A 20,316-nucleotide genomic window follows, 5' to 3' on the forward strand; every position below is an offset into this window, starting at 1 on the left:
TATGAGATATGGGGGTAGGTGTTCCCCGCAAAATAGGATTTCCTCCTTACTGGGGTTCCAGGAGGGACAAGGGCACACAGCCCATGACTTCCAGGTCCCTATCCTGACCACTCCAAGGACTGGCTCTGGGTGGGGTATGGGGTCTCCAGAGGCAAGAAAAGGCGGAGACTCACGCAGACATTTAATGAGGCAGACGTGGCAGGAGGCTGAGCAGAAGGTCAGTTGTGAGGCACTGCGGCACCAGGAAAGCGGTCTGGGTCCCCGAGCTCAGTCGGTCGTCGTAGCGGTCCAGGAGCATCAGGACCACTCCACTGGTCCAGCCAAAGCCCTCCTGGAGAGAGGAATGGTTAGTGGGGTAGATCTCTGGGGAAGGCCCTCAAGCCCTATTTTAGGGGGTGTGAGATCTCCACCCAGGGGCTCTAGAACTGCCTAACCCCAGGAGGACAAAGGAGCTCCAGGCAGGCTCCTCCCTGTGGACCCACATCCACAGGAGGAAACAAGCCCAGACAGCGGAGGTCATGGCCAGTTGCGGGGACAGCAGAGCCCTGTAGTTCCTATGGGATGTGGGCCCATTCACCTGAACTTCATACTCCCCTCCACCACCTGGCTGACCACCGTTGCTGATGTCATACTGGGAACAAAAGGACAGGCTCTAAGGTCAGGCACTACCCACCCCACCCCCGCGCCCCCTCACCTCAGCCCTCTAGGGAAAGCCAGAAATGGGAGCCCCTGTGGGAGAAGCTGCCCTGGCCTGCAGTGCCCAAGAATGGCCACTGGGTGTCACCACCGTCCCCGGGCTTTGCAAAGCCTGGCAATTCCCCCATCTCCTCATGGGGAGGAGGCCCAGGAGGGTCAGGGCTCAGGAGCAGCTCACCTTCTCATACATGGCTGACTTTCTGGAGTAGACCTCAAAGTTGGTTCGGATCCAATTCTGAGCCAGCTGGAAAGCCACTTCCTGGGCCCGAGGTGAAGGACACTTGGCCAGACCTAGACCCCCCCCCTCCCCCTCCCCCAGGCAGGACCCTGAGCCACCTGAGTCCCCAACCCAGAGGGAGCATAGGCCTGAACCTTACTCTCCTCAAGGAGGGAAAGAGGCCCGAGCCTCAAGACCTCCATCTTGAAACCACGTGAAAAGCCAACGTGCTCTTTCCCCAGGGCCTGGGTTCGGAGAGAGAAAGGAGGGCTGGTTCCCTGGACAGGTGGGGGCAGACACAAATGTCTGCTGAGGGGGAAGCCATGAGAACAGAAGAGCCAGAGAAAGCCCTCGCATCCTCTGTTCACACGTCCCCAGTACCAGGGGGCTGACCCTCTAGATGCAAGGGGGGCAGGCCCTGGGATGTGCCCCACTGCTGCCTCCCTACCTCTGATGACCAGGTCCTGCAAGGGGGCCCAGGCACTGGGGAAGTCCCACTGCTGGCCTGTCTTCTGGAGAGAGGTCGGGATCCTGTACTGGTAGGTCAAGATCTGGCTGTCCTAGAAGGTTCCAGACATTTCTCAGACTGTGGGTGGGGACTGCATGAGGAGCCAAGGGGCCGGGCCCTCCTAAAGCCAGATGGTCCCCTTCCTGGACTTTCTCTTCTTGGCTCACTGCCGCCCCCTGGTGGCTCGGGCGGGACCTGCAGGCTCAGGCACAGGGGTGGAGCAGGAGGGAGTGGAGGTCACTAGCTCGGAGTCAGGGAGAGAGCAGGTGGTTCTGCCCCCAGTATACCAGCCCGCCCTGCTGTCCCCGGCCCCCTCACCTCCAGATAGTTCAGAGCCTTGTCCACGACTCCCGGGTCAGAGAAACAGCCAGACCAGAGAGGACTAAGGTTGGATGGGTACAACTCGAGGTTTTTCCTTCTGTTCTCAAGGTCATAGTCAAACCAGGCACCGTTCTCCTCATCCCACAGAATGGCTTTCATGGCAGCCAAGAGCTGTTCCCACATATTTCTGTATTTTGTGGCTTGGAGATCGTTCCCTGGGGTGACACTGTCTTTAGACTGAGCAACCTGGGTCCCGTGCCTTCAAGAGATCTACTTTGGCCTCCTCCTGTTGTCCTTCCCAAGGGCTAGAAATCCTGAGCACCAAGGGGACATGCATACCTGGGGCCACATTTCAGGCCTCTAGGACCTGGAATTTCCCGAGCAGACGGCCCTGTATAGCTCTCAGGACTTGCACTGGCCTGTTGCCAGGTCCCTCCTAGGAGGGCACTGGTCGTGTGTATTCCCCTAGCTCTGGCTGGACAAAGGGAATGGAGGGAGTTTGAATGTGTGGACTGAGGTGCCCTCAGGGAGCCTATAACTGCCTCCTGGTGAGAAAGGGACCGTGAGTGGAGAGCGGGCTCCATTTGTACTCTTGCTCTGGCAGTACCAGGGGTGGGGTACGGACCCTTCACCCACGGTCCTACTTCCAGCTCCAGGGCCAAGGCTGAGGCAGGACCAAAGCCGGCCGAGCACCGTTCTCCCTCTCCTCCTGCTGGCGAGCTCACCCGGTCTGGAGTAGAAGTCGCTCATCAGCTCCTCTGCCTGGCACAGGAAGGCATTGAGATCAACAGGCACGAGTTTGCTGGTCTGGATGCTGCTCAGCAAGTTGGGGTTCAGGCCTTTGATGAGGAGAAGTCCCAGCCAGACTCGGCCCCAGCCTTGAGCTCAGCCCACAGAGCTTCCTGGTCCCCTGTGATGACGAGGCAGCAGCAGACCGGGGACCGGGGCCTGACACACAACATCAGGGTCCCAGCCCCACCCAGATGCCTGACCTCCCCGTCTTTGCTGTAAGACTCGGGCCTGGAGGAGGAAAGCGAGCGTCCTGGCACCAGGAAGCTCCAAGCCCAAGCTGGAGGCTGAGCCATGTTGCCTCAGCTGCCCTTGGCTTGTCTTTCGACAGCCCTGCATTGTCCTGGGCTTTTAGTATCACCTTCGGAGACGTGGGGCTAAGTCACTGGCCCTCAAACCAGAGTGAACGATGAGAGACTGAGAGGCTGACAGGGCAGCTCTTTACCTGGGTGCCCCATAAGGGACAGAATAGTGATTCAGGACGAAGCTCTTCCCCCCCGAGCTCACAGAGACGTTCCTGTGCTCAGTCCAGAAGTCCAATTCCAAAGCTAGGGTCTCGATGTTGTCCCTGGGGTGGAGCCAGATACCGCCTTAGCCCAGGCACGCCCCCTCAGTCCCGCCCAGGGAGGTCTCAGGGACGGGGGCCTGCAGGGCAGCAGGGGGGCGGGGTGCCCACCTCAGGAAGGCGGTATCGTTGGTGTGAGCCACGTAGGAGTGCATCATGAGAGTCAGCAGGGGGCGCTGGCTCCACTGCAGGGAGTACACGCGGGCCCCGTTGGGGACATGTCCATAGCTGCCGAGAAGGAGGCCTGCTGAGGGGCATCTGCCCAGCGGCCAAGGCCAAGGCCAATCCAGCGCCAAGCCCGTCCCCTCTTACAGTCGCACCAGGTCCAGGAAGTTCTGCAGCATGCCCTTCACGGTCTCGGGCATCTCAGAGAGGAGCAACCCCTCCATCACCCAGTAGGAGTCCCTGGGGAAAGGGGCAGCTCAGGCACCCACCCTCCCTCCCCCACCCCGCCACCCCCTGCCCTGCACACCCAGGCCAGTCAGGGTGCCCTACCCTGCTCAGGACAGCCCGCCGGCCCCGGGCTCCCCCACTCCCGCCCTAAAGCCCCGGCCGCTCACCAGTAGAATTCGACAAAGCGCCCACCAGGCACAACGAAGGGGTGTTCTGAGTAGAGCAGAGAGAGAACTGCTCCGGGTGGCTGAGGACCTCTGGCTTTACCTGCAGTCAGGAGAGAGAGCACAGGGAGCCCAGGACCCCCACGGTGTGGAGTCCAGAAGAGGCCGGGCGGGGGCGGGGGGGGGGGGGCGCCTGGCAGCTGTGGCTTTGGAGCCAGGGAGCCAGAGCACGAGTTCTGGCTCTGTTGCTGGTCAGCCGGGTATGGCTGAGGTCAAGGCCTGAGCTGCGGGAGTCTGGTCTGCTCGGCCCCACGTGGGGGCTTCTGGAGTCCTGGCTAACCCAGCCCGGCCCTGGCAGGTGCTCACCAAACAATGGCCATTACCAGGACCGGCCAGGGGGACCACGTCCTCCACTCCCCTGGCCTCGTCTCTGGGGCCACCACCAAGCCAGGCCCAGAGACTCAGGGCCCGCATCCTCTGGCCCAGGCGTGGAGTGTGAAAATGAATGAAAGGCAACCTCATTCACAACCTCCGGGAGGCTGGCAGGTGAAGCCCTCCTGCCCTGACTCTTTGTCAAGTGCAGATCCCAACTAGCAAGTGGATGCTGCCTTACTCTCCCAGCCGAAGGGGTAGGTTTCTCCCGCCCCAGCAACAGCCCAGCCAATGAGAGGCTGTCACAACTCAGCCAATGAAAAGCCACCGTACTCAGAAGGCCCCAGTTTACCGCAAAGGGCTTGTTGCTCGCAGCAGCCTTCCCAATGCCCCCCTTCCTCCACAAAGCAGCGTTCCTGTTCTGCGTTCTGCTGACTTGCCCACGGTTTTCCTGTGGTTTACTCAGCCCAGATGGCCGTTCTCTGCTGTTCCTAAACGAACCCCTTTTTGCTGGTGAAGTAACTGGCAGTGTTATTTGTAAGGAGAAAGGAACCCCCAAACTGCTTTCCCAGTGAGACAGGCGTACATGAACGTGGCCTCGGGAGAGCAACTGTAGGACCAGAGTAGAGATGGCTGCCTCCTTCAGGTACTTTCTCTGTTCGCGGCCTCCTGGTTCTGTCCCAGTGAGTGTGGTTTCAGTGGGAGAGCGGTGGGCTGTCAGTTATTTTGAGGGGCGTCGTGGAACAGAGCTGGGTTTGCTCCTGTGGGGCTGGGTGGGGAAGGGCCCTGGAGCACCACTCTGTGCCAGCGGGTGCCAGGGCCCCGGGGGCCGGCTGGGAGGACAGATGCTGTGCAGCCTCGGGCAAACCTCTGCCCTCTCTGAGCCTCAGACAAAGGAGAGAAAGTACATAACAGACAGTGCTGACCACAGGCCACAATCAGCAGTGGCAAATATTCCTGAGCCGAGGCCTGGCCCGAGGAGATCAGGGAAGGGAGAGCCCAGTTGGGCAGCCTGGAGGTGACAGGACAGGCTGAATTTGCCTGGGGGGAGGATGGTGAGGAGGTGAGAAGTTAGAAGTAGATGTTCCCTTCTACCCCTCCAGAAATTCCTTCTAGAGAACTCTTTTCAAGGACCCAGTGGATAGGGTACAGACTTTTAGGAAATGTCTCCCTCTCTGTGCTCTACAGGCAAGGTGAGCCCCAAGCCGGCGAAACCGTCTCCCAGCTCGGTACCCCCTGCCAACACCCAGGGCAGTCACACCTTCTTTCCCAGTTTCTTCCAGAGCTGGTGCAGCTGCTCCCCCCAGATTCGCAGCTTGGGGTCCGAGATCTTCTGCAGGAACCGGGGGCTGGAAGAACACCAACCGAACCCTCAGGGCTCAGGGAGACAGCCCTCTCTGAAGGGCCCTCTCTTGTTTTCTGTCCAGACTGTACCTGTCCTTCCAGTCCTCGAGGGTCCAGGGCTGCAGCTCCTGCCCCGCGGCCTGGAAGTGTTCCTGGATGAAGGCGCGAAGCAGTGGCGTGGGAATGCTGTGGTTGTGGCGGGCGGCCAGCTCCCGGAAGTGCTGCAGAACTCGGTCTGGGGTGCGGGTGGCCAGGAGGGATCAGCTGGCGCCCAGGAGCCCCTCCCTGCCCGGCCCTGAGTCCCACTATCTTTCGTACAGAAGGTTCAGAAGGTGGGGCCCCCAGTCGCCTTACCTGGAGTCGAGGACGGTGGCATGTCCACAAACTGCTTGTCGTCCTGGTAGAGCTTCGCCATCTGAACCTGGTGCAGGAGCTCCCCGTAGCAGTAAATCCGGCTGCCGGGAGTGTTGGGGAGGGGAGCAGGTCAGGCCACCCCCGGGAGGGGAGAGAAAAGGCTGGAGTGTGGGCATGTTCCCTGGACCGGACCAGGGCTATGTGTGTACGCACCTATGCACGTGTGTGTGCATGTGTGGTAGGCGTGTGCGGGTGGTGGTGACAAACCAGGCTGAGAGAATGAGGACACTCTGCAGTACAGGATGTAAACAGGTACCCAAGCCCACACCGGGTGGTCATTTGGAACAGTGCCGAATACCCAGCGGAATACCACTGTCATCAGTGACTCGACAGAATGGGCTGGATGGATTCTTTGTACAGCGGGGCCTGTGTGAAAGGGATCAAAAGGGCTTAAGGTCAAATCCCGTAAGTTACACCCAGTGGCAATTGCTGAGACCTTGGACCAGAAAACCTGCAGGTGTGGGGCAGGATGTATGCCCCTTGGAAGACAACTACGGGCCTGCTGTTGGGTGTTTGTGGAAACCAGCTCTCCGACTGAAGGATGGAAGACATTCCTAAGGCCTGAAGTAGCTCTAATGTCCTGCCAGAGAAACACTCTGATAAAGAAGGCAGTGCCCATGGGTGCCCTGGTGGCTCATGATTTTTTTTGAAGTTTATTTTGAGAGACAGAGTGAGATCACGACCTGACCCAAAATGAGGAGTCGGACGCTTAACCAAGGAGCCACCCAGGCACCCTGTGACTTCACGATTTGTGAGTTCAAGCCGCACATGGGCTCTGTGTTGATAGCATAGAGTCTGCTTGGGATTCAATCTCTGCCTCTCTCTGCCCCTTCCTGGCTTACTCTCTCTCTAAATAAATAAATATTAAAAAAAAAAAAGTGGCAGTGCCCCCAAAGGGCTCCTCAATACAATGGAAACGTTTTATGCAGGGATGTGCTACGTGGGGCTTCGTGGGCAAGTCACCTCCTTTCCCACAGGACCATGGGAAGCACTGAGAAGCCACGGGGAGGTGCCCTGTGGACAGCTCTCTGTGACCAACAAAGAGCTGCTTGGTTACCGATGGCAGCTCCAAGGCAGACAGACAGTATCTTGTTTGGAAGGCCAGTGCACTCCGACCAACTGATGGAAATCTTTGAAGCATGAAAGAACGAATCAGCTCAGTGGGCTGAACTGCATGCTGTTTCCCTTGCAGTGATGGAAGAAGTGAGTGCAAAAAGTCCCTAGGTTGGGGTTTTTACTGACTCACAGGCAGGGAAAAACTGGACTCATCGAGGGGATGCCCGTATGGGGCATAACCCTCGGGAAATCACTCTGGAAATTCAAGGGGCATGATAAAGTAGGCTTTACATACCTGGTTATAGAGGAATATGCTTAAAATACTACATCGGAACAGAAGATACTGTGCCAATTTGGTCGGCACACAGTCCCAACAATGGACCGAGAGATCATGTCAAATGGACACATCATGTGGCTTATCACCTTCGGAGTGGTGGCTCCATACAGAATCGGAACAGGCAAATGAAACTTTTCTTGTTTAAAATGGGAAGGGGTGCCTGGGTTGCTCAGTCGGTTGGGCGACTGACTTCACTCAGGTCATGATCTCACAGATTTTGAATTCAAGCCCCATGTTGGGCTCTGTGCTGATAGCTCAGATCCTGGAGCCTGCTTCGGATTCTGTGTCTCCCTCTCTCTCTGCCCCTCTCCCGCTCACGTTGTCTCTCTCCTTCAAAAATAAACATTAAAAACTTTAAAAAAATAATAAAACAGGGAGAAATCGGGGCACCTGGGTGGCTCAGTTGGATAAGCATCTGACTTTAGCTCAGGTCATGACTCACAGTTTATGAGTTTGAGCCCCACATCGGGATCTGTGCTGACAGCTCAGAGCCTGGAGCCTTCTTCGGTTTCTGTGTCTCCCTTTCCCTCTCATACTGTCTCTCTCAAAAATGAATAAAACATTAAAAATTAAAATGGAGAGAAATAAAAGCATGAGGGGCTGGCTTACATAGCTTCACAAGTGTGTGCTCACACTCAGCATGGGATGAGGGCCAGAGGAGGGTCCCCACTGGATATATTCCTCTGGTTTTCCGGGGGATGGGTGGAGAGGTTGCTGGTGGGTCTATACATTTCTTTCCCACACCATCTCAACTTACCTTTTGCCTACACAGTGGACCAGACTGCCATGTGGTGCCAGAAGCATGAATGATCCCTGAGCAAGAAACTGTAGCTATCTTTTCAAATCTTTTTTTAAAATATTTATTTCTTTATTTTGAGCAGGGGGGAAAGGGACAGAGAGTGAGGGAGACAGAGAATTCCAAGCAGGCCCGAGTTGTCAGCACAGAGCCTGACGCAGGGCTTGAACTCACGATTCGTGGCATCACGACCTGAGCTGAAATCAAGAGTTGGACGCTTAACCAACTGAGCCACCCAGGTGTCCATCTTTTAAAATCTTTATGTCAGAATTCCCAAGGGCCTGGTGGGGCGACTTGTGCCCATAGCTCATCTGGCTAACTGGGGGCTAACAATGAATGCAGCTATACTCTCTAGTGGTGGGAATAGCCACCCATTCTGGGCCTTGTAACTCTATCCTGAACAGATGGGAGGAAACTAGGGAAGGCACTAACAAGACTGGTAGTGCTGTTGGCAATCTGGATAAGTACAGTGGCCAAACCTAATGTCTCTTCAAAGGTTGAAAAATTTAGTGAAAATTAATGACAAATGGAAAGAAGGTAAAGGACAGCCAGGGACTTAACACAGATACAAACAAGATGTCTGAACCAGAATTTAGAATCACAATAATAAGAGTACTAGCTGGGGTTGAAAAAAAGCATAGACTCCCTTTCTGTAGAGATAAAATAAGTAAAATCTAGTCAGGATGAAATTTAAAATGCTATAACTGAGATGCAATCTCAAATGGATGCCAGGGTGGCAAGGATGGATGAAGGAGGGCAGCAAATCAGTGACATAGAGGACAAACTTCTGGAGAACAATGAAGCAGAAAAAAAAAAGAGGGAAACTAAGGCAAAAGAGTACGATATAAGACTTAGAGAACTCAGTGACTCATTAAAAAGGGATAACATCCGAATCACAGAAGTCCCAGAAGATGAGAGAGAAAAAGGGGCAGAAAGTTTATGTGAGCAAATCATAGTGGAAAACTTTCCTAACCTGGGGACAGACAGACATCAAAATCCAGGAAGCACAGAGAACTCCCATTAGATTCAACAAAAATCAACCATCAACAAGGCATATCATAGTCAAATTCACAAAATACTCAGGCAAGAAAAGAATCATGAAAGTAGCAAGGGAAGAAGAGTCCTTAACCTACAAGGGAAGACAGATCAGGTTTGCAGCAGACCTATGCACAGAAACTTGGCAGGCCAGAAAGGAGAGGCAGGATATATTCAACGTGCTGAATCAGAAAAACATGCAACCAAGAATTCTTTATCCAGCAAGGGTGTCATTCAAAATAGGAGGAGAGATAAAAAGTTTCCCCAGACAAAAACTAAAGAAGTTCATGACCACTAAACCAGCCCTGCATGAAACTTTAAGGGGGACTCTCTGAGGGGAGAAAAGACAAAAAAAAAAAAAAAAAAAAAAAAAAAGACCAAAAGCAACAAAGACTAGAAAGGACCAGAGAAGATCCACCAGAATCTCCAACTCTACAGGCAACATGATGGCAATAAATTCATATACTTCAGTACTCATTCTAAATGTCAATGGACTAAACACTTCAATCAAAAGGGTAATAAAATGGATAAGAAGACAACTGGAAAGACGGAGACATGGCAGATGAGGGCAGAGAGGTGAGTAAATGGATATTCAATGAAAATGGGAAATCTAGCATGACATTAGTGCCTGGAGAGAGCAAGAGGTTAACACTGTCCTTAGCACAGTTGTATCAGATGCCTGGGAGGGTGAGGCCACGAGTGTGCCATGACCACTCTGCCTTTGAAACCCGACGAAGTTGAATGGAAGCCTGCAGACATGACTGGAATCTCTCTGGGAGGCATTCTGGTTTTAGGATACGATAATGAGCTGGGCTGCTGATGACTGAAGGGAACTCTAGTGACGTGCTAACATCTTCTGACTTCAAGTTTTTAGATTACACTTACTACGAAGGATATCAGTTGGGGAGGAATTTCCCAGAACAACTCCCCACTGGGCCTTTAGACTGTGTGGTTTACAACTCTTGGCAGATTAATTGCTGTGTAACATAAACCTTGATAATCAAATACTTGGAAAGGCCCCTGATGTCAATGGACAAAACAGAGTAGCACGTGCAGTGTTCTATAAGCACAAATGCAGATCACCCTTGTTTTTGTGAACAGAAAGCTATTAAACAGGAGAGAATAAATGGGTTTCTTGTGGGATTAAAGCAGTAGGCATCATACAGTGTGTCTCAATTCCCCTGGGGAATAGCCCCATCAGGGATGAGAAAGGCTATGGGAGGCCTTATGGCATACTCAAAATAAATTGCATCTAGGCGTGACTACCACTTATCTAACCCACCGTATCTGAGCTGCACTCAGGCTTTTAGTATCTAATGGCAACAACATGCACGGTAGATTAAACAACTTTGGACCATGAGGCATAAAAGAGCTTTGGGGGATATAGGTCCCCCACTGTTGAACAAACTGAATTTGCTTTTAATGAGGAGAGGCAGAGGAGAAATACTTATTAACTAGAATAAGCAGATGAGAAGGAGTTCTCTCTTCCAGGAGGGAAGCGAAGGATGGGAGTCAGACCAGGTAGATTATGAGGCTTTAGTGAAATGGGTCAGGGCAAGGCAACACACAATGCTGGATGATGCCAGGATCCAGCACTGGGAAAGGGCCTGTACCCTCACCCAACAGGGCCTCTGGACTATTTTAATGCTGATGGGACCCAATGTACACATGCACCAGTGGCCTTCCATTGTAGCTACTGAGGCTCAAGGGCCATGTCTCTGGGAATTTAGAGGCCTGACAACCTCGTTCTCTGGACATTCGATGCACTATGACTGCCCTTGCTCCAAGAATAGATCGGAAGAAGACATACCCTGTAGTACAACCATCAGGGATAGGAACTATTCTGAATACCACCCAGGTCCTCCCATAGGAAGGAGGCGGGTCCTGTCCTGAGATGCCTATGAACAGAGACAGGGTGACTGGCTTTGCCTCCAATGGACTTGGAACCCAGAAATAACAGATAATAGTTTGTTATAATAAATAATAAAACCATGGCTATTTGTAATGATGCCTGTCCATAATAATATCTGGCATAAGGGCAAGGTTTGAGTCCAATGAGAAGGAACAGAGAATACCTCTGTAATTCTTCCAGATTTGTTCTGTAATGAAACCAAATTGTACTGTGACCATACCAGGATACGGTATAATACTGGTATTATTGGTACGATTCAACCACCTTATGTAAATTAGCCACATGGTCACACTGATACTGATGACCGAGTATGTTGGGACATTGAGTTAAAGCCTCCTCAGAATGCGAGACCAGTGGGAAATGCCTGGCCTGAGGAAGAACTGGATTGAGCTAATTTCTATGCTAAGTAGTTCTGCACAAGTTTACCTAAGATACAAATAGTGGCAGATCAAGGAAGGAAATGAGTAATCAAATCAGTACAAATATACAAAAACGTATGTTAAGGTGTTATAGGCTGGTTGTTAAAATAGTTGTTTCTTTCAGTCTGCCCCTAGTCTGCACGGACTCCTCCAAAGGTTAGGCACACTCATGCCGATATACTGCTATACCTGTTACATAATTGCTATACTAAATGCAGATGCTCGAGGATGCCTGGGTGGCTCAGTCGGTTAAGTGTCTGACTTTGGCTTAGGTCATGACCTTGTGGTTCACGGGTCAAGCCCCACATTGGGCTCTGTGCGGACAGCTCAGAGCCTGGAGCCTGCTTTGGATTCTGTCTCCCTCTCCTTCTGCCCCTCCTCACTCATGCTGTCTCAAAAATAATAAACATTAAAAAATATAAATAAATAAATGCAGCTGCCCAAATATGACAATTATGCTATAAGAAAGCCCAGGCCGAGGGGCAGAGGGGTGGTGGACAGATTTAACTTCTGATGCTGACCATCTCAAGTTAGTGCAGACTCTGGATGCTTAAGAGCAGAGTCTCTAATAAAACTGCCCTCGCTCAGTTCACTTTCACAAGACATATAGGGAGGGTCCTCAACATGGAGCTTCTGTGTCCTCTCCCCATGGAATCAGGATTTATCACCCTCCTGGCGCTTCAGTGTGTTCACCAAATAGGATACTCCATTGAGCCTTGGTGTCCAGAGTTTTTATTAGGTTTCCACCACATGGGCATGATTGACTGAATCACTGGCCATGCGATTGAACTCAATCCCCGGCCACCTTCTCCTCCCCAGAGGTTGGGCTGATATCACATGACCCAAAGTTCCAACCCTCTAATCATATGGTCAGTCTTTCTGGCACAGTCTGCCCCCATCCTGAGACATCTCATTAGTATGACCATCTAAGGGCTCACCATGAGTCACCTCATTAATGTAAACTATCAGAGCCCACCCGAATGCCCAAGACTCTCCCATCACTTGGGAAATTCCAAGAGCTCAGAGGTTACATTGCAGGAAAATGGGTCAAAGGACTGCCACGTTCTTTGTTATACAGCAGACTACCCTCTGATCTTTGGTAAAGGGTCCGTTTTAGCAAAATATTCCTACCTGTTTGAGCATCTACATTTGGTGTAGCATTTATGTAATAGATAAAGCAACAGTATCAGCACAAATATACCTAACATTTAGAGCTAGGGTAGGGATAGAAGGCTTTTAACTCAACTTCCCAATACATTTGACCATCAAGATTAATATTATAATCTAACCAACAACGTTAGTGTTTCACCATATCGTATTATGGTAGATATAACCTGAAAAGAAGGTCGAAGATGTTGGCATACTACTAAAGTCTCATATAGTCATGAATAATTAGTCTACTCCATCATCGTATCTTACAGCCAAAATGTTTCCTGGCGAGGCCACTCAGGTTTGCAGGCTTCCATTTGATCTTGTCAGGTTCCAGGGCAGGAGTGATTTCAGCAATATGTACATTCACCCTTTTTAAAAATTTTTTTTTAATTTTTAAAATGTTTATTTTTGAGAGACAGAGACAGAGACAGAGCGTGAGCAGGGGAGGGGCAGAGAGAGAGGGAGACAGAACCCAAAGCAGGCTCCAGGCTCTGAGCTGTCAGCACAGAGCCCGGTGTGGGGCTCAAACCCACGAACTGCGAGATCATGACCTGAGCCGAAGTCAGATGCCCAACCGACTGAGCCACCCAGGTGCCCCACATTCACCCTTTTGAACTGAGAACAGCATCACTTCTTGCTCTGAGCCTCTTTTAAAGTGTTAACGTAGGGGCGCCTGGGTGGCTCAGTCAGTTCAGTGCCCAACTTGATTTTGGCTTTGGCTCAGGTCATGATCTCGCGGTTCGTGAGTTGGAGTCCTGCATCGGGTTCTGTGCTGGCAGCGCAGAGCCTGCTTGGGATTCTGTCTCTCCCTCTCTCTCCCCCCACCCCCCACCCCCCACCCTGCCGCAAAGGGCTTTCTCTCTCTCAAAATAAATAAACTTAAAAAAATTAAAGTGGTAATGTAATAGTGGATTTCCTTCATTGCATTATTATCAATCCACTCACTCATTTCTTTACCTGCGGCTACTGTTTCTCCTTCTCTCCATTTATATCCAAACTTTTCAACCTTTGGAAAGGACACTACGTTCAGCTGCTGTGCTGGGCCAGGTTGCAGGCAGCAAGGTTAGTGCAGCAAGTGCCTCCCCGCAGTCCTCTCCCACGCACAGGTGCCGCACAGGTGCGCTTCGGCTGGGCCATTCCTACCCTGTTCCCGAATACAGCCGCATTCAGAGACGACCCCCATTTAGCCAGATGGGAAGGCACAACACCCCCCATCAGGCCCTTAGAAATTAGGACATAACACGGGGCGCCTGGGTGGCGCAGTCGGTTAAGCGTCCGACTTCAGCTCAGGTCACGATCTCGCGGTCCGTGAGTTCGAGCCCCGCGTCGGGCTCTGGGCTGATGGCTCAGAGCCTGGAGCCTGTTTCCGATTCTGTGTCTCCCTCTCTCTCTGCCCCTCCCCCGTTCATGCTCTGTCTCTCTCTGTCCCAAAAATAAATAAACGTTGAAAAAAAAAATTAAAAAAAAAAAAAGAAATTAGGACATAACAGTTGAAGGGTATAGTTACATTTTCTTGCTTGGGAGTCATCCCTACTTCGGACACGTGGGAGCTGCTGCCTTGGTCCTGGGATCTCTGCATTGGGTGGAGAAAAGAAGGATGAAGAAATGTGGGGAAGAAAGAAAAAAGTGTCGTCATACCATCGTCTCCCTCCTATGGAAGAATCGCATGGGCATACCAGCCTCCTCTGCACCCCTCTTCCCTAGAGTCCCCCGAAAAGCAGAGCAGTCCGGCTGGTAGCCACCCTCCCGGGACCCCCTCACGGTGAGTGCTGAGCACACACTTGTGAAGCCGTGTCGGCCGGCCCTTCCTGTCTGTCTCCCCGTTTCCGACAACCGACGTTGTAACTGTCCATCCCAGCTCTCTATCAGACCATCACTCGGAGGATCAAAGTGTGTTCCCTGTCTGAAAAAATGTAACTCAGTGATCCAAACTGCTGCAGTCTCTTCTGTTCTGGTCCTTTTACAGTATTTGGAGCATTCACAGCTACACCCAGTTCAGGGTCACTGTCTGATCGTGCCGGGTCTGCCAGCATCAGTCTCACTGGCCAGCTCCATGGGTGTCCTTCCCTCCAGGGAATCTGCCCCGCAGCCACGTGGAGCCCGTCTCTCTGGTTGACAGAACAGCTCTTATCGGCATGTTGTGCCTCAGGGGGTGCGGGTGCAAGGTATCTAGATTTGGCCCACCTCTGCATCGCTGCAAACTCCCGATGTCCCATCGGTCCGTGAACCCAAATGGCCACCTCATGGGAACACCCTGGGACACCTGCTTGCTGGCTCTAGTCACTTTCCAGTCTAGGAAGGGAGGTTGTTTTTTTTTTTCCTTGATGTTTTTATTCATTTTTGAAAGACAGAGACTGAGCACGAGCAGGAGAGGGGCAGAGAGAGAGGGAGGCACGGAATCCGAAGCAGGCTCCAGGCTCCGAGCTGTCAGCACAGAGCCCGATGAGGGGCTCAAACTCGCAAGCCGTGAGATCATGGCCTGAGGTGAAGTCGGACCCTTAACCGACTGAGCCACCCAGGCGCCCCATAGGAAGGGGGTTTTCTGATGGGCATCGGTGGGTTCTACCTCCGGGAACCCCGCATTTTCCCATAGTGACTTCCGTAGGACCGTGCCACACAGGGCACTGTTTCTACAGACCACGTTCCCATTGCCCTTCTGCCTGACCGTGCGGCCAGGACGGGGGTCACTGACTAGGCACGGGTAAAGGCCCAAACACAGTGGCAAACAGCATGCAGTTCAGCCCACCAAGCTGATCTGGTTTTGTCGTCTCTGGTCAGAACGGCAGCCTTTCGCTGCGGTTTGTTCACCTCGGAACAACCGTCCACGAACCAAGCAGCTCTCTGTTGGTCAATCAAGAGCTGTTTATAGGGCACTTTCCCAGTGACAATAGTATCCAGAGCCCCTCGGGGCACCTGGGTGGCAGGCGGTTAAGCATCCAACTCTTGATTTCGGCTCACGTCATGATCTCATGGTCTGTAAGATCGAGAGCCTCGCATCAGGCTCTGCATTGACAGTGTGGAGCCTGCTTGGGATTGATTCTCTCTCTCTCTCTCTCTCTCTCTCTCTCTCTCTCTCTCTCTCCCCCTGCCCCTCCCCCACTTGCATGCACACGTGCTTTCTCTCAAAATAAATAAATAAACTTAAAAAAAAAAAAATCCAGAGCTCCTCAGGTGGTTCCAGAGTCAGTTCTGGGAGAAGGGCATCTATCTGCTCTCGAGCACATGGAGTTAACCTTACATTCCCCTAGCAGCACGCTCCTGCATGAACCACTTCCATGGCCTTACGGAACCCTGCTGGGCACCGCCCTCCCTCTTACCTCATGTTTCCACCACCACCCAAGATGTTACGGGCATGTCAGGTTTTAAGATTATCTTCCGTCCTTTAAGAGAGGAGGTCTGAATTAACGTCTGATAGCGAGTTAGTAATTGCCTCTCAAATGGACATTCTCTAGCCCAAAGTCTGGCCGGCTGGGAGGGGCCCCAAGACTTCCACTATAACTGCAGCCTATGCTCCACGGAAGGATGTGATCTGTGTGACCTCAGGCAGTCTCCCCGGCGCCCATTGAGAGTGTCCAATGAAGACAGCAAACAGTAGCGTGATGGCAGATGTAGATGCCTTTTGCTTTATAATCCTAGAGAGTGGAAACACTCCTCCCTCAGATACAACATCCACCCCTGTAACACATTCAGGCAAAACAGATACAATCACTTCGCATGAAAACTATTCAAACACACCAACGGCACTTTCCCCATAGTCCCTTGTGTTCCTAACCGTGGCTTTGCCAACAGGTTTTCATTTTATGATACTGCTCGGGGCAAGTGTTCCCCAGTCAGATGTGGAAGCCATTGCGAGACAGCATTCCGGGGAAGGAGAAACAACCCCCCAACGTAAAGTCTGTCTGAACATTGCACTTTCCATCCAAGCATTCACCTTGATCGCCAAGGCTTGCATTTTCACGTCCTCCGAATATGACTCACCAGTGCTCCTGCTACCGCGGCGCATGGGACCCCATGTCACAGACTCCAGGACCTTCCATACCCTCTGACCGTTTTGCCCACTCCCAGGCAGGGGACAGAGCTAAGGGACCCCGACACTGTCACCAATCGTTATCTTAACTTGTGCGGCCACTGCCTCAGTGGATTGGAGGTCAGCTTTCTCATTACCTGCTTTGCCTTGCAGTTTTCTGAATTCCTCCAGAGTAGGGCAAATGGAGATGTGTTTAGGTCCCTCGCATCTTGGCGGGGGGGGGGGGTGCAGCAGGTCCAATCGGTCCACTCAATTTCTAAGTGCTGCATTAACAACTTTCTTTGGACCGTAGCCACAGCTGCTTTATTCACCCCATCTTTTTTAAAGTTTATTTATTTGAGAGAGAGGGAGAGAGGGAGGGAGAGGGAGAGAGAGGTGGGGGGAGGGGGGGAGGGAGGGAGGGACGGAGGGAGGGAGAGGGGCAAAGGGAGAGAGAGAATCCCAGGCAGGCTCCACACTGTCAGCACAGAGCTCGATGCGGGGCTCGATCCCATGAACCACGTGATAAAAACCTGAGCCAAAACCAAGAGCCAGACGCTTAACTGACTGAGCAGCCCAGGTGTCCCACGCCCCACTTCTTAATAACTGTTTAAAGACTCTGCCCTGCTGGGATGGGCCCACTGGCTCTCTCCCCTCTATCTATCCTACTCTCTTGGGAATCAGTCTAATCTTCATTCGTCATTTTAGAACTGTTTTTTTCCTCTTTGGAAATGACTCTGAGTCCAGGGCCACACCTAGGCCAGCCAGAATCAGGATCTTCCCCAACACATTCCTTAGGCGGGGGCCCTGAGACGAGAGGCTATGGTTTGGACTGGCCAGAAGCAAAGCCTGGCCCGTCTCTCACTCTCACGTTTGCCATTAGAGCATAATAATAACGAAAGGATCGCATTTCCCCCCCCTATTATTCTGCATTTCCTTAGGCATCCAGTGAGACAACACCCTGGGCCCTGGACCCATCATTTCTAAATTCCACTGACAACTTTCAGCTCCAGGAACTGATCCCAATACAGCTGCTGTTCCAAACCACGGGTGACCTGGCAGCCACCCAGGAATCAAAGGGTCCTCATCCCCTGTCCTTTCGTCTTGCTTTTCCCGAGCCACCTGTTCCAGTGAATCGAGGTCATTCTAGCAAATGACACGTTTTGTCACATTGATGACAGTATTGCAATCTAATCTCAGTACTAACCAACTAGCTCAGGCCGTGGGCACAGTCCCCAACAAGACTGCCCTCAGCTGGGGCTCCAAGTTCAGGGCTTCCCAGGCTTCCACTACTTCTGACCAACTGGCTACAAATTTGGAGGTTCCCTAAACCCATCAGGTTCAATAATGTGCTAGAATGACCCACAGAGTCAGCACTATCCTTATTATTACAGTTTTATTCTAAAGATACAAATCAGAATCAGCCAAATAAAGACACACGGAGAAAGAGGTCCGGGATTGTGCTGAATGCAGACCTTCCCTGTCTTCACCTCAAAGAACCCAGACATACCACCCTCCTGGCACATCAAAGTGTTCATCCAACAGGACACTCCCCCGAGCTTTGGTGTCTAGAGTTTTTATACACACCATTGGTTCAATCACTGGTCATGTGACTGAACTCAATCTTCAGCCCCCTCCGCCCTCAGAGGTCAGGAGGTCAAGTTGATATCCTGTGACCCACAGCCCCAACCCTCCAATCACATGGTCCATCTCTCTGGCATGGACTGAGACATCTCATCAGCATGACCACCCAGGGGCTTACCAAGAGTTGCCCCATTAATGTAAACTATCAGCACCCACCACGAATACCAAAGACTCTCCTATCCCTTTGGAAATCCCAAGAGCTTAGAGGTTATATCCCAGGAACCCAAGACAAAGACTAAATACATTATTCATTGTAGAACAAGTAGCTTGTGCAGCAAAAAGTTGACTTAATGGGTTTGCTGTGTTCCCACCCTACACATTTCAAAGTCAGCACAGCGTGTGCCCAGCTCCTGAGAAATAAGCCGTAACCTACTGGATTTCTGTCTGATAAATCTTTACGTGGGGCCTTGGGCCACACCAGATATTTTATACTAATAATGTGATTTATGGTGGGGACTGAGAGCCACCCAGTATCCCTCTGACTTAGAGGCCTGGAGACTGAGTAATTAAGGTCAGGCATACAGATACTCCAAGCCTCTATAACTGAACCCCAGTGAAAGCCCTGAACACAAGACCCAGGGGAGCTTCCTGGTTGGCCATACTTCACGCAGGTTGTCACACGTGCTTCTGGAAAAAGTGAATGCTGTTCATACAAGTCCACCGGCAGAGGACAACTGGATCTCATGTCTCTTCTCTCCGGGACTCTGCCCTATGTGCCTGTTGCCTTTCCCAATTTTAATCCGCTTCCTTTCACTGGAATAGACTGTAACCATAGATGTAACTGTGTGGTGGGTACTAGCAAATCGCCGAAGCTGTGGGTGGTCTTACTGACCCCTGACACAGTCTTCTTTCCATACTTTTGGCAACCAGCCTCGCACTTGACAAAACTCTTGATCACACAGCCTCTCTGAAATCCTTATTACAATTGCTCAGGACAAAAATCTCTGCATCATCCCAGGTAACCCCCTTCCCTTTATATTCCACGATCATCGGCTCCACCTTCAAAATACATCCCAGACTGAACCACTTCTCACCTTTCTGGTCCTACCACTGGTGCCCAAGCCCTGGTCCTCCTCTGTTCCCACCCCTGCCCCAGCCTTCTTCCTGACCCTTGAACGTGACCTCAGAGCCTTCACACTGCCCTTTCTGTGCCTGGACGGTCTTCCAGATCTGCACAGAGACGGTTCCATCTACGATTCTGTTCAAACGTCTCCTCACAGACGCCTTCTCCCTGCATCCCTCTGCACTGCTGTGCCCTCTGCTGGCCCCGAGCAGCCCCCTCACTTCATTTTACTTTTAGTTGTGCTTCCATCGGCACTCTCCCTGCTAATTACGTAAGGTCCAGGAAGATGGGGATCTCGATTCTCTCGATTCTCTCGCTTGCTGCCACAGCCCGAGACATCATGAGAGCGCAAGAGAGCCATTGAAATGAGAAAAGGATGATGCCCTGTGAGTCTAGGAGGCAGGACAGGGCCACTTAGGTCTCTTATTTGGGAAATGGGAGCTATGGCTCTACAAAGAGCTCTGCCCTGCTCTAGGTCACAGAGGTCAAACTTAGGAGCACTTTTCAGGTCCTTACACTGCCGCTCACCTCCAGGCTAGGGAAGCTGGGCAGAGAGTTTCCCAGAACAACCCTGAGAAGAGCATGGTTTGGGGAAGAGCCTGGAGGGAGGGGCTGAGGGGAGGGAGGACCCTGGCCAGCAGGTGCCTGGGTCGGGAGGCAGCACCCCCTTCCCCCAGCCTGCTACACAAGGAAAGCTGACATCCTTCCCTCCCCTTCCCTCGGAAGGACTGACCCTCAGCGCCTGAGATCCCACCCCAACCTCCTTCCCCAGCTGCTTCCCCACTCCTACCTGTCACAGGGCGGGGGCAGGGTACCCTGGGACCCCAGCCCCAGCAGAAGCAGCTGGCACAGCATGAAGGCCCTCCCAGGCATGGTGACTGTGGCCTCAGCCAAGGAGTAAGCCCAGGTACCTCTTGCTTGCAGGGGCGCAGGCTGATCACCTGCCTACCCGGGCTGCCAAAGTCCACAACTGAGGCGTGGCCACCCTGGGCGCTGTATGTCAGGTCTGCGCGGCCTTGCTGTCCCGGCTCAGCTTGCAGAAGCCGACCCCTGCTCCCCACTGTGGACTTTTCCTCTTCGTTTCTTAGTCTCAGCGGGTGCCACCTGCTCAAG

The 20,316-nt window shown here is 52.3% G+C and overlaps 1 protein-coding gene across 1 annotated transcript; it reads right to left on the reverse strand.

Moving 5' to 3' along the window:
• Window positions 1–166: 166 nt before the first annotated feature.
• TREH (trehalase) lies at window positions 167–20,076 on the reverse strand. Its single transcript, XM_043581138.1, is given in 16 exon segments — window positions 167–331; window positions 578–631; window positions 875–987; window positions 1,362–1,473; window positions 1,740–1,957; window positions 2,468–2,584; window positions 2,587–2,762; window positions 2,977–3,099; window positions 3,208–3,324; window positions 3,409–3,501; window positions 3,657–3,718; window positions 3,721–3,756; window positions 5,287–5,374; window positions 5,460–5,604; window positions 5,724–5,824; window positions 19,994–20,076. Coding segments are annotated over 16 exon segments (1,788 nt in total). The 3' UTR covers window positions 167–181.
• Between the last annotated feature and the right edge of the window lie 240 nt (window positions 20,077–20,316).

This window comes from Prionailurus bengalensis, chromosome D1 (genome assembly GCF_016509475.1).
Source record: "Prionailurus bengalensis isolate Pbe53 chromosome D1, Fcat_Pben_1.1_paternal_pri, whole genome shotgun sequence".
NCBI classification, from domain to species: Eukaryota; Metazoa; Chordata; class Mammalia; order Carnivora; family Felidae; genus Prionailurus; species Prionailurus bengalensis.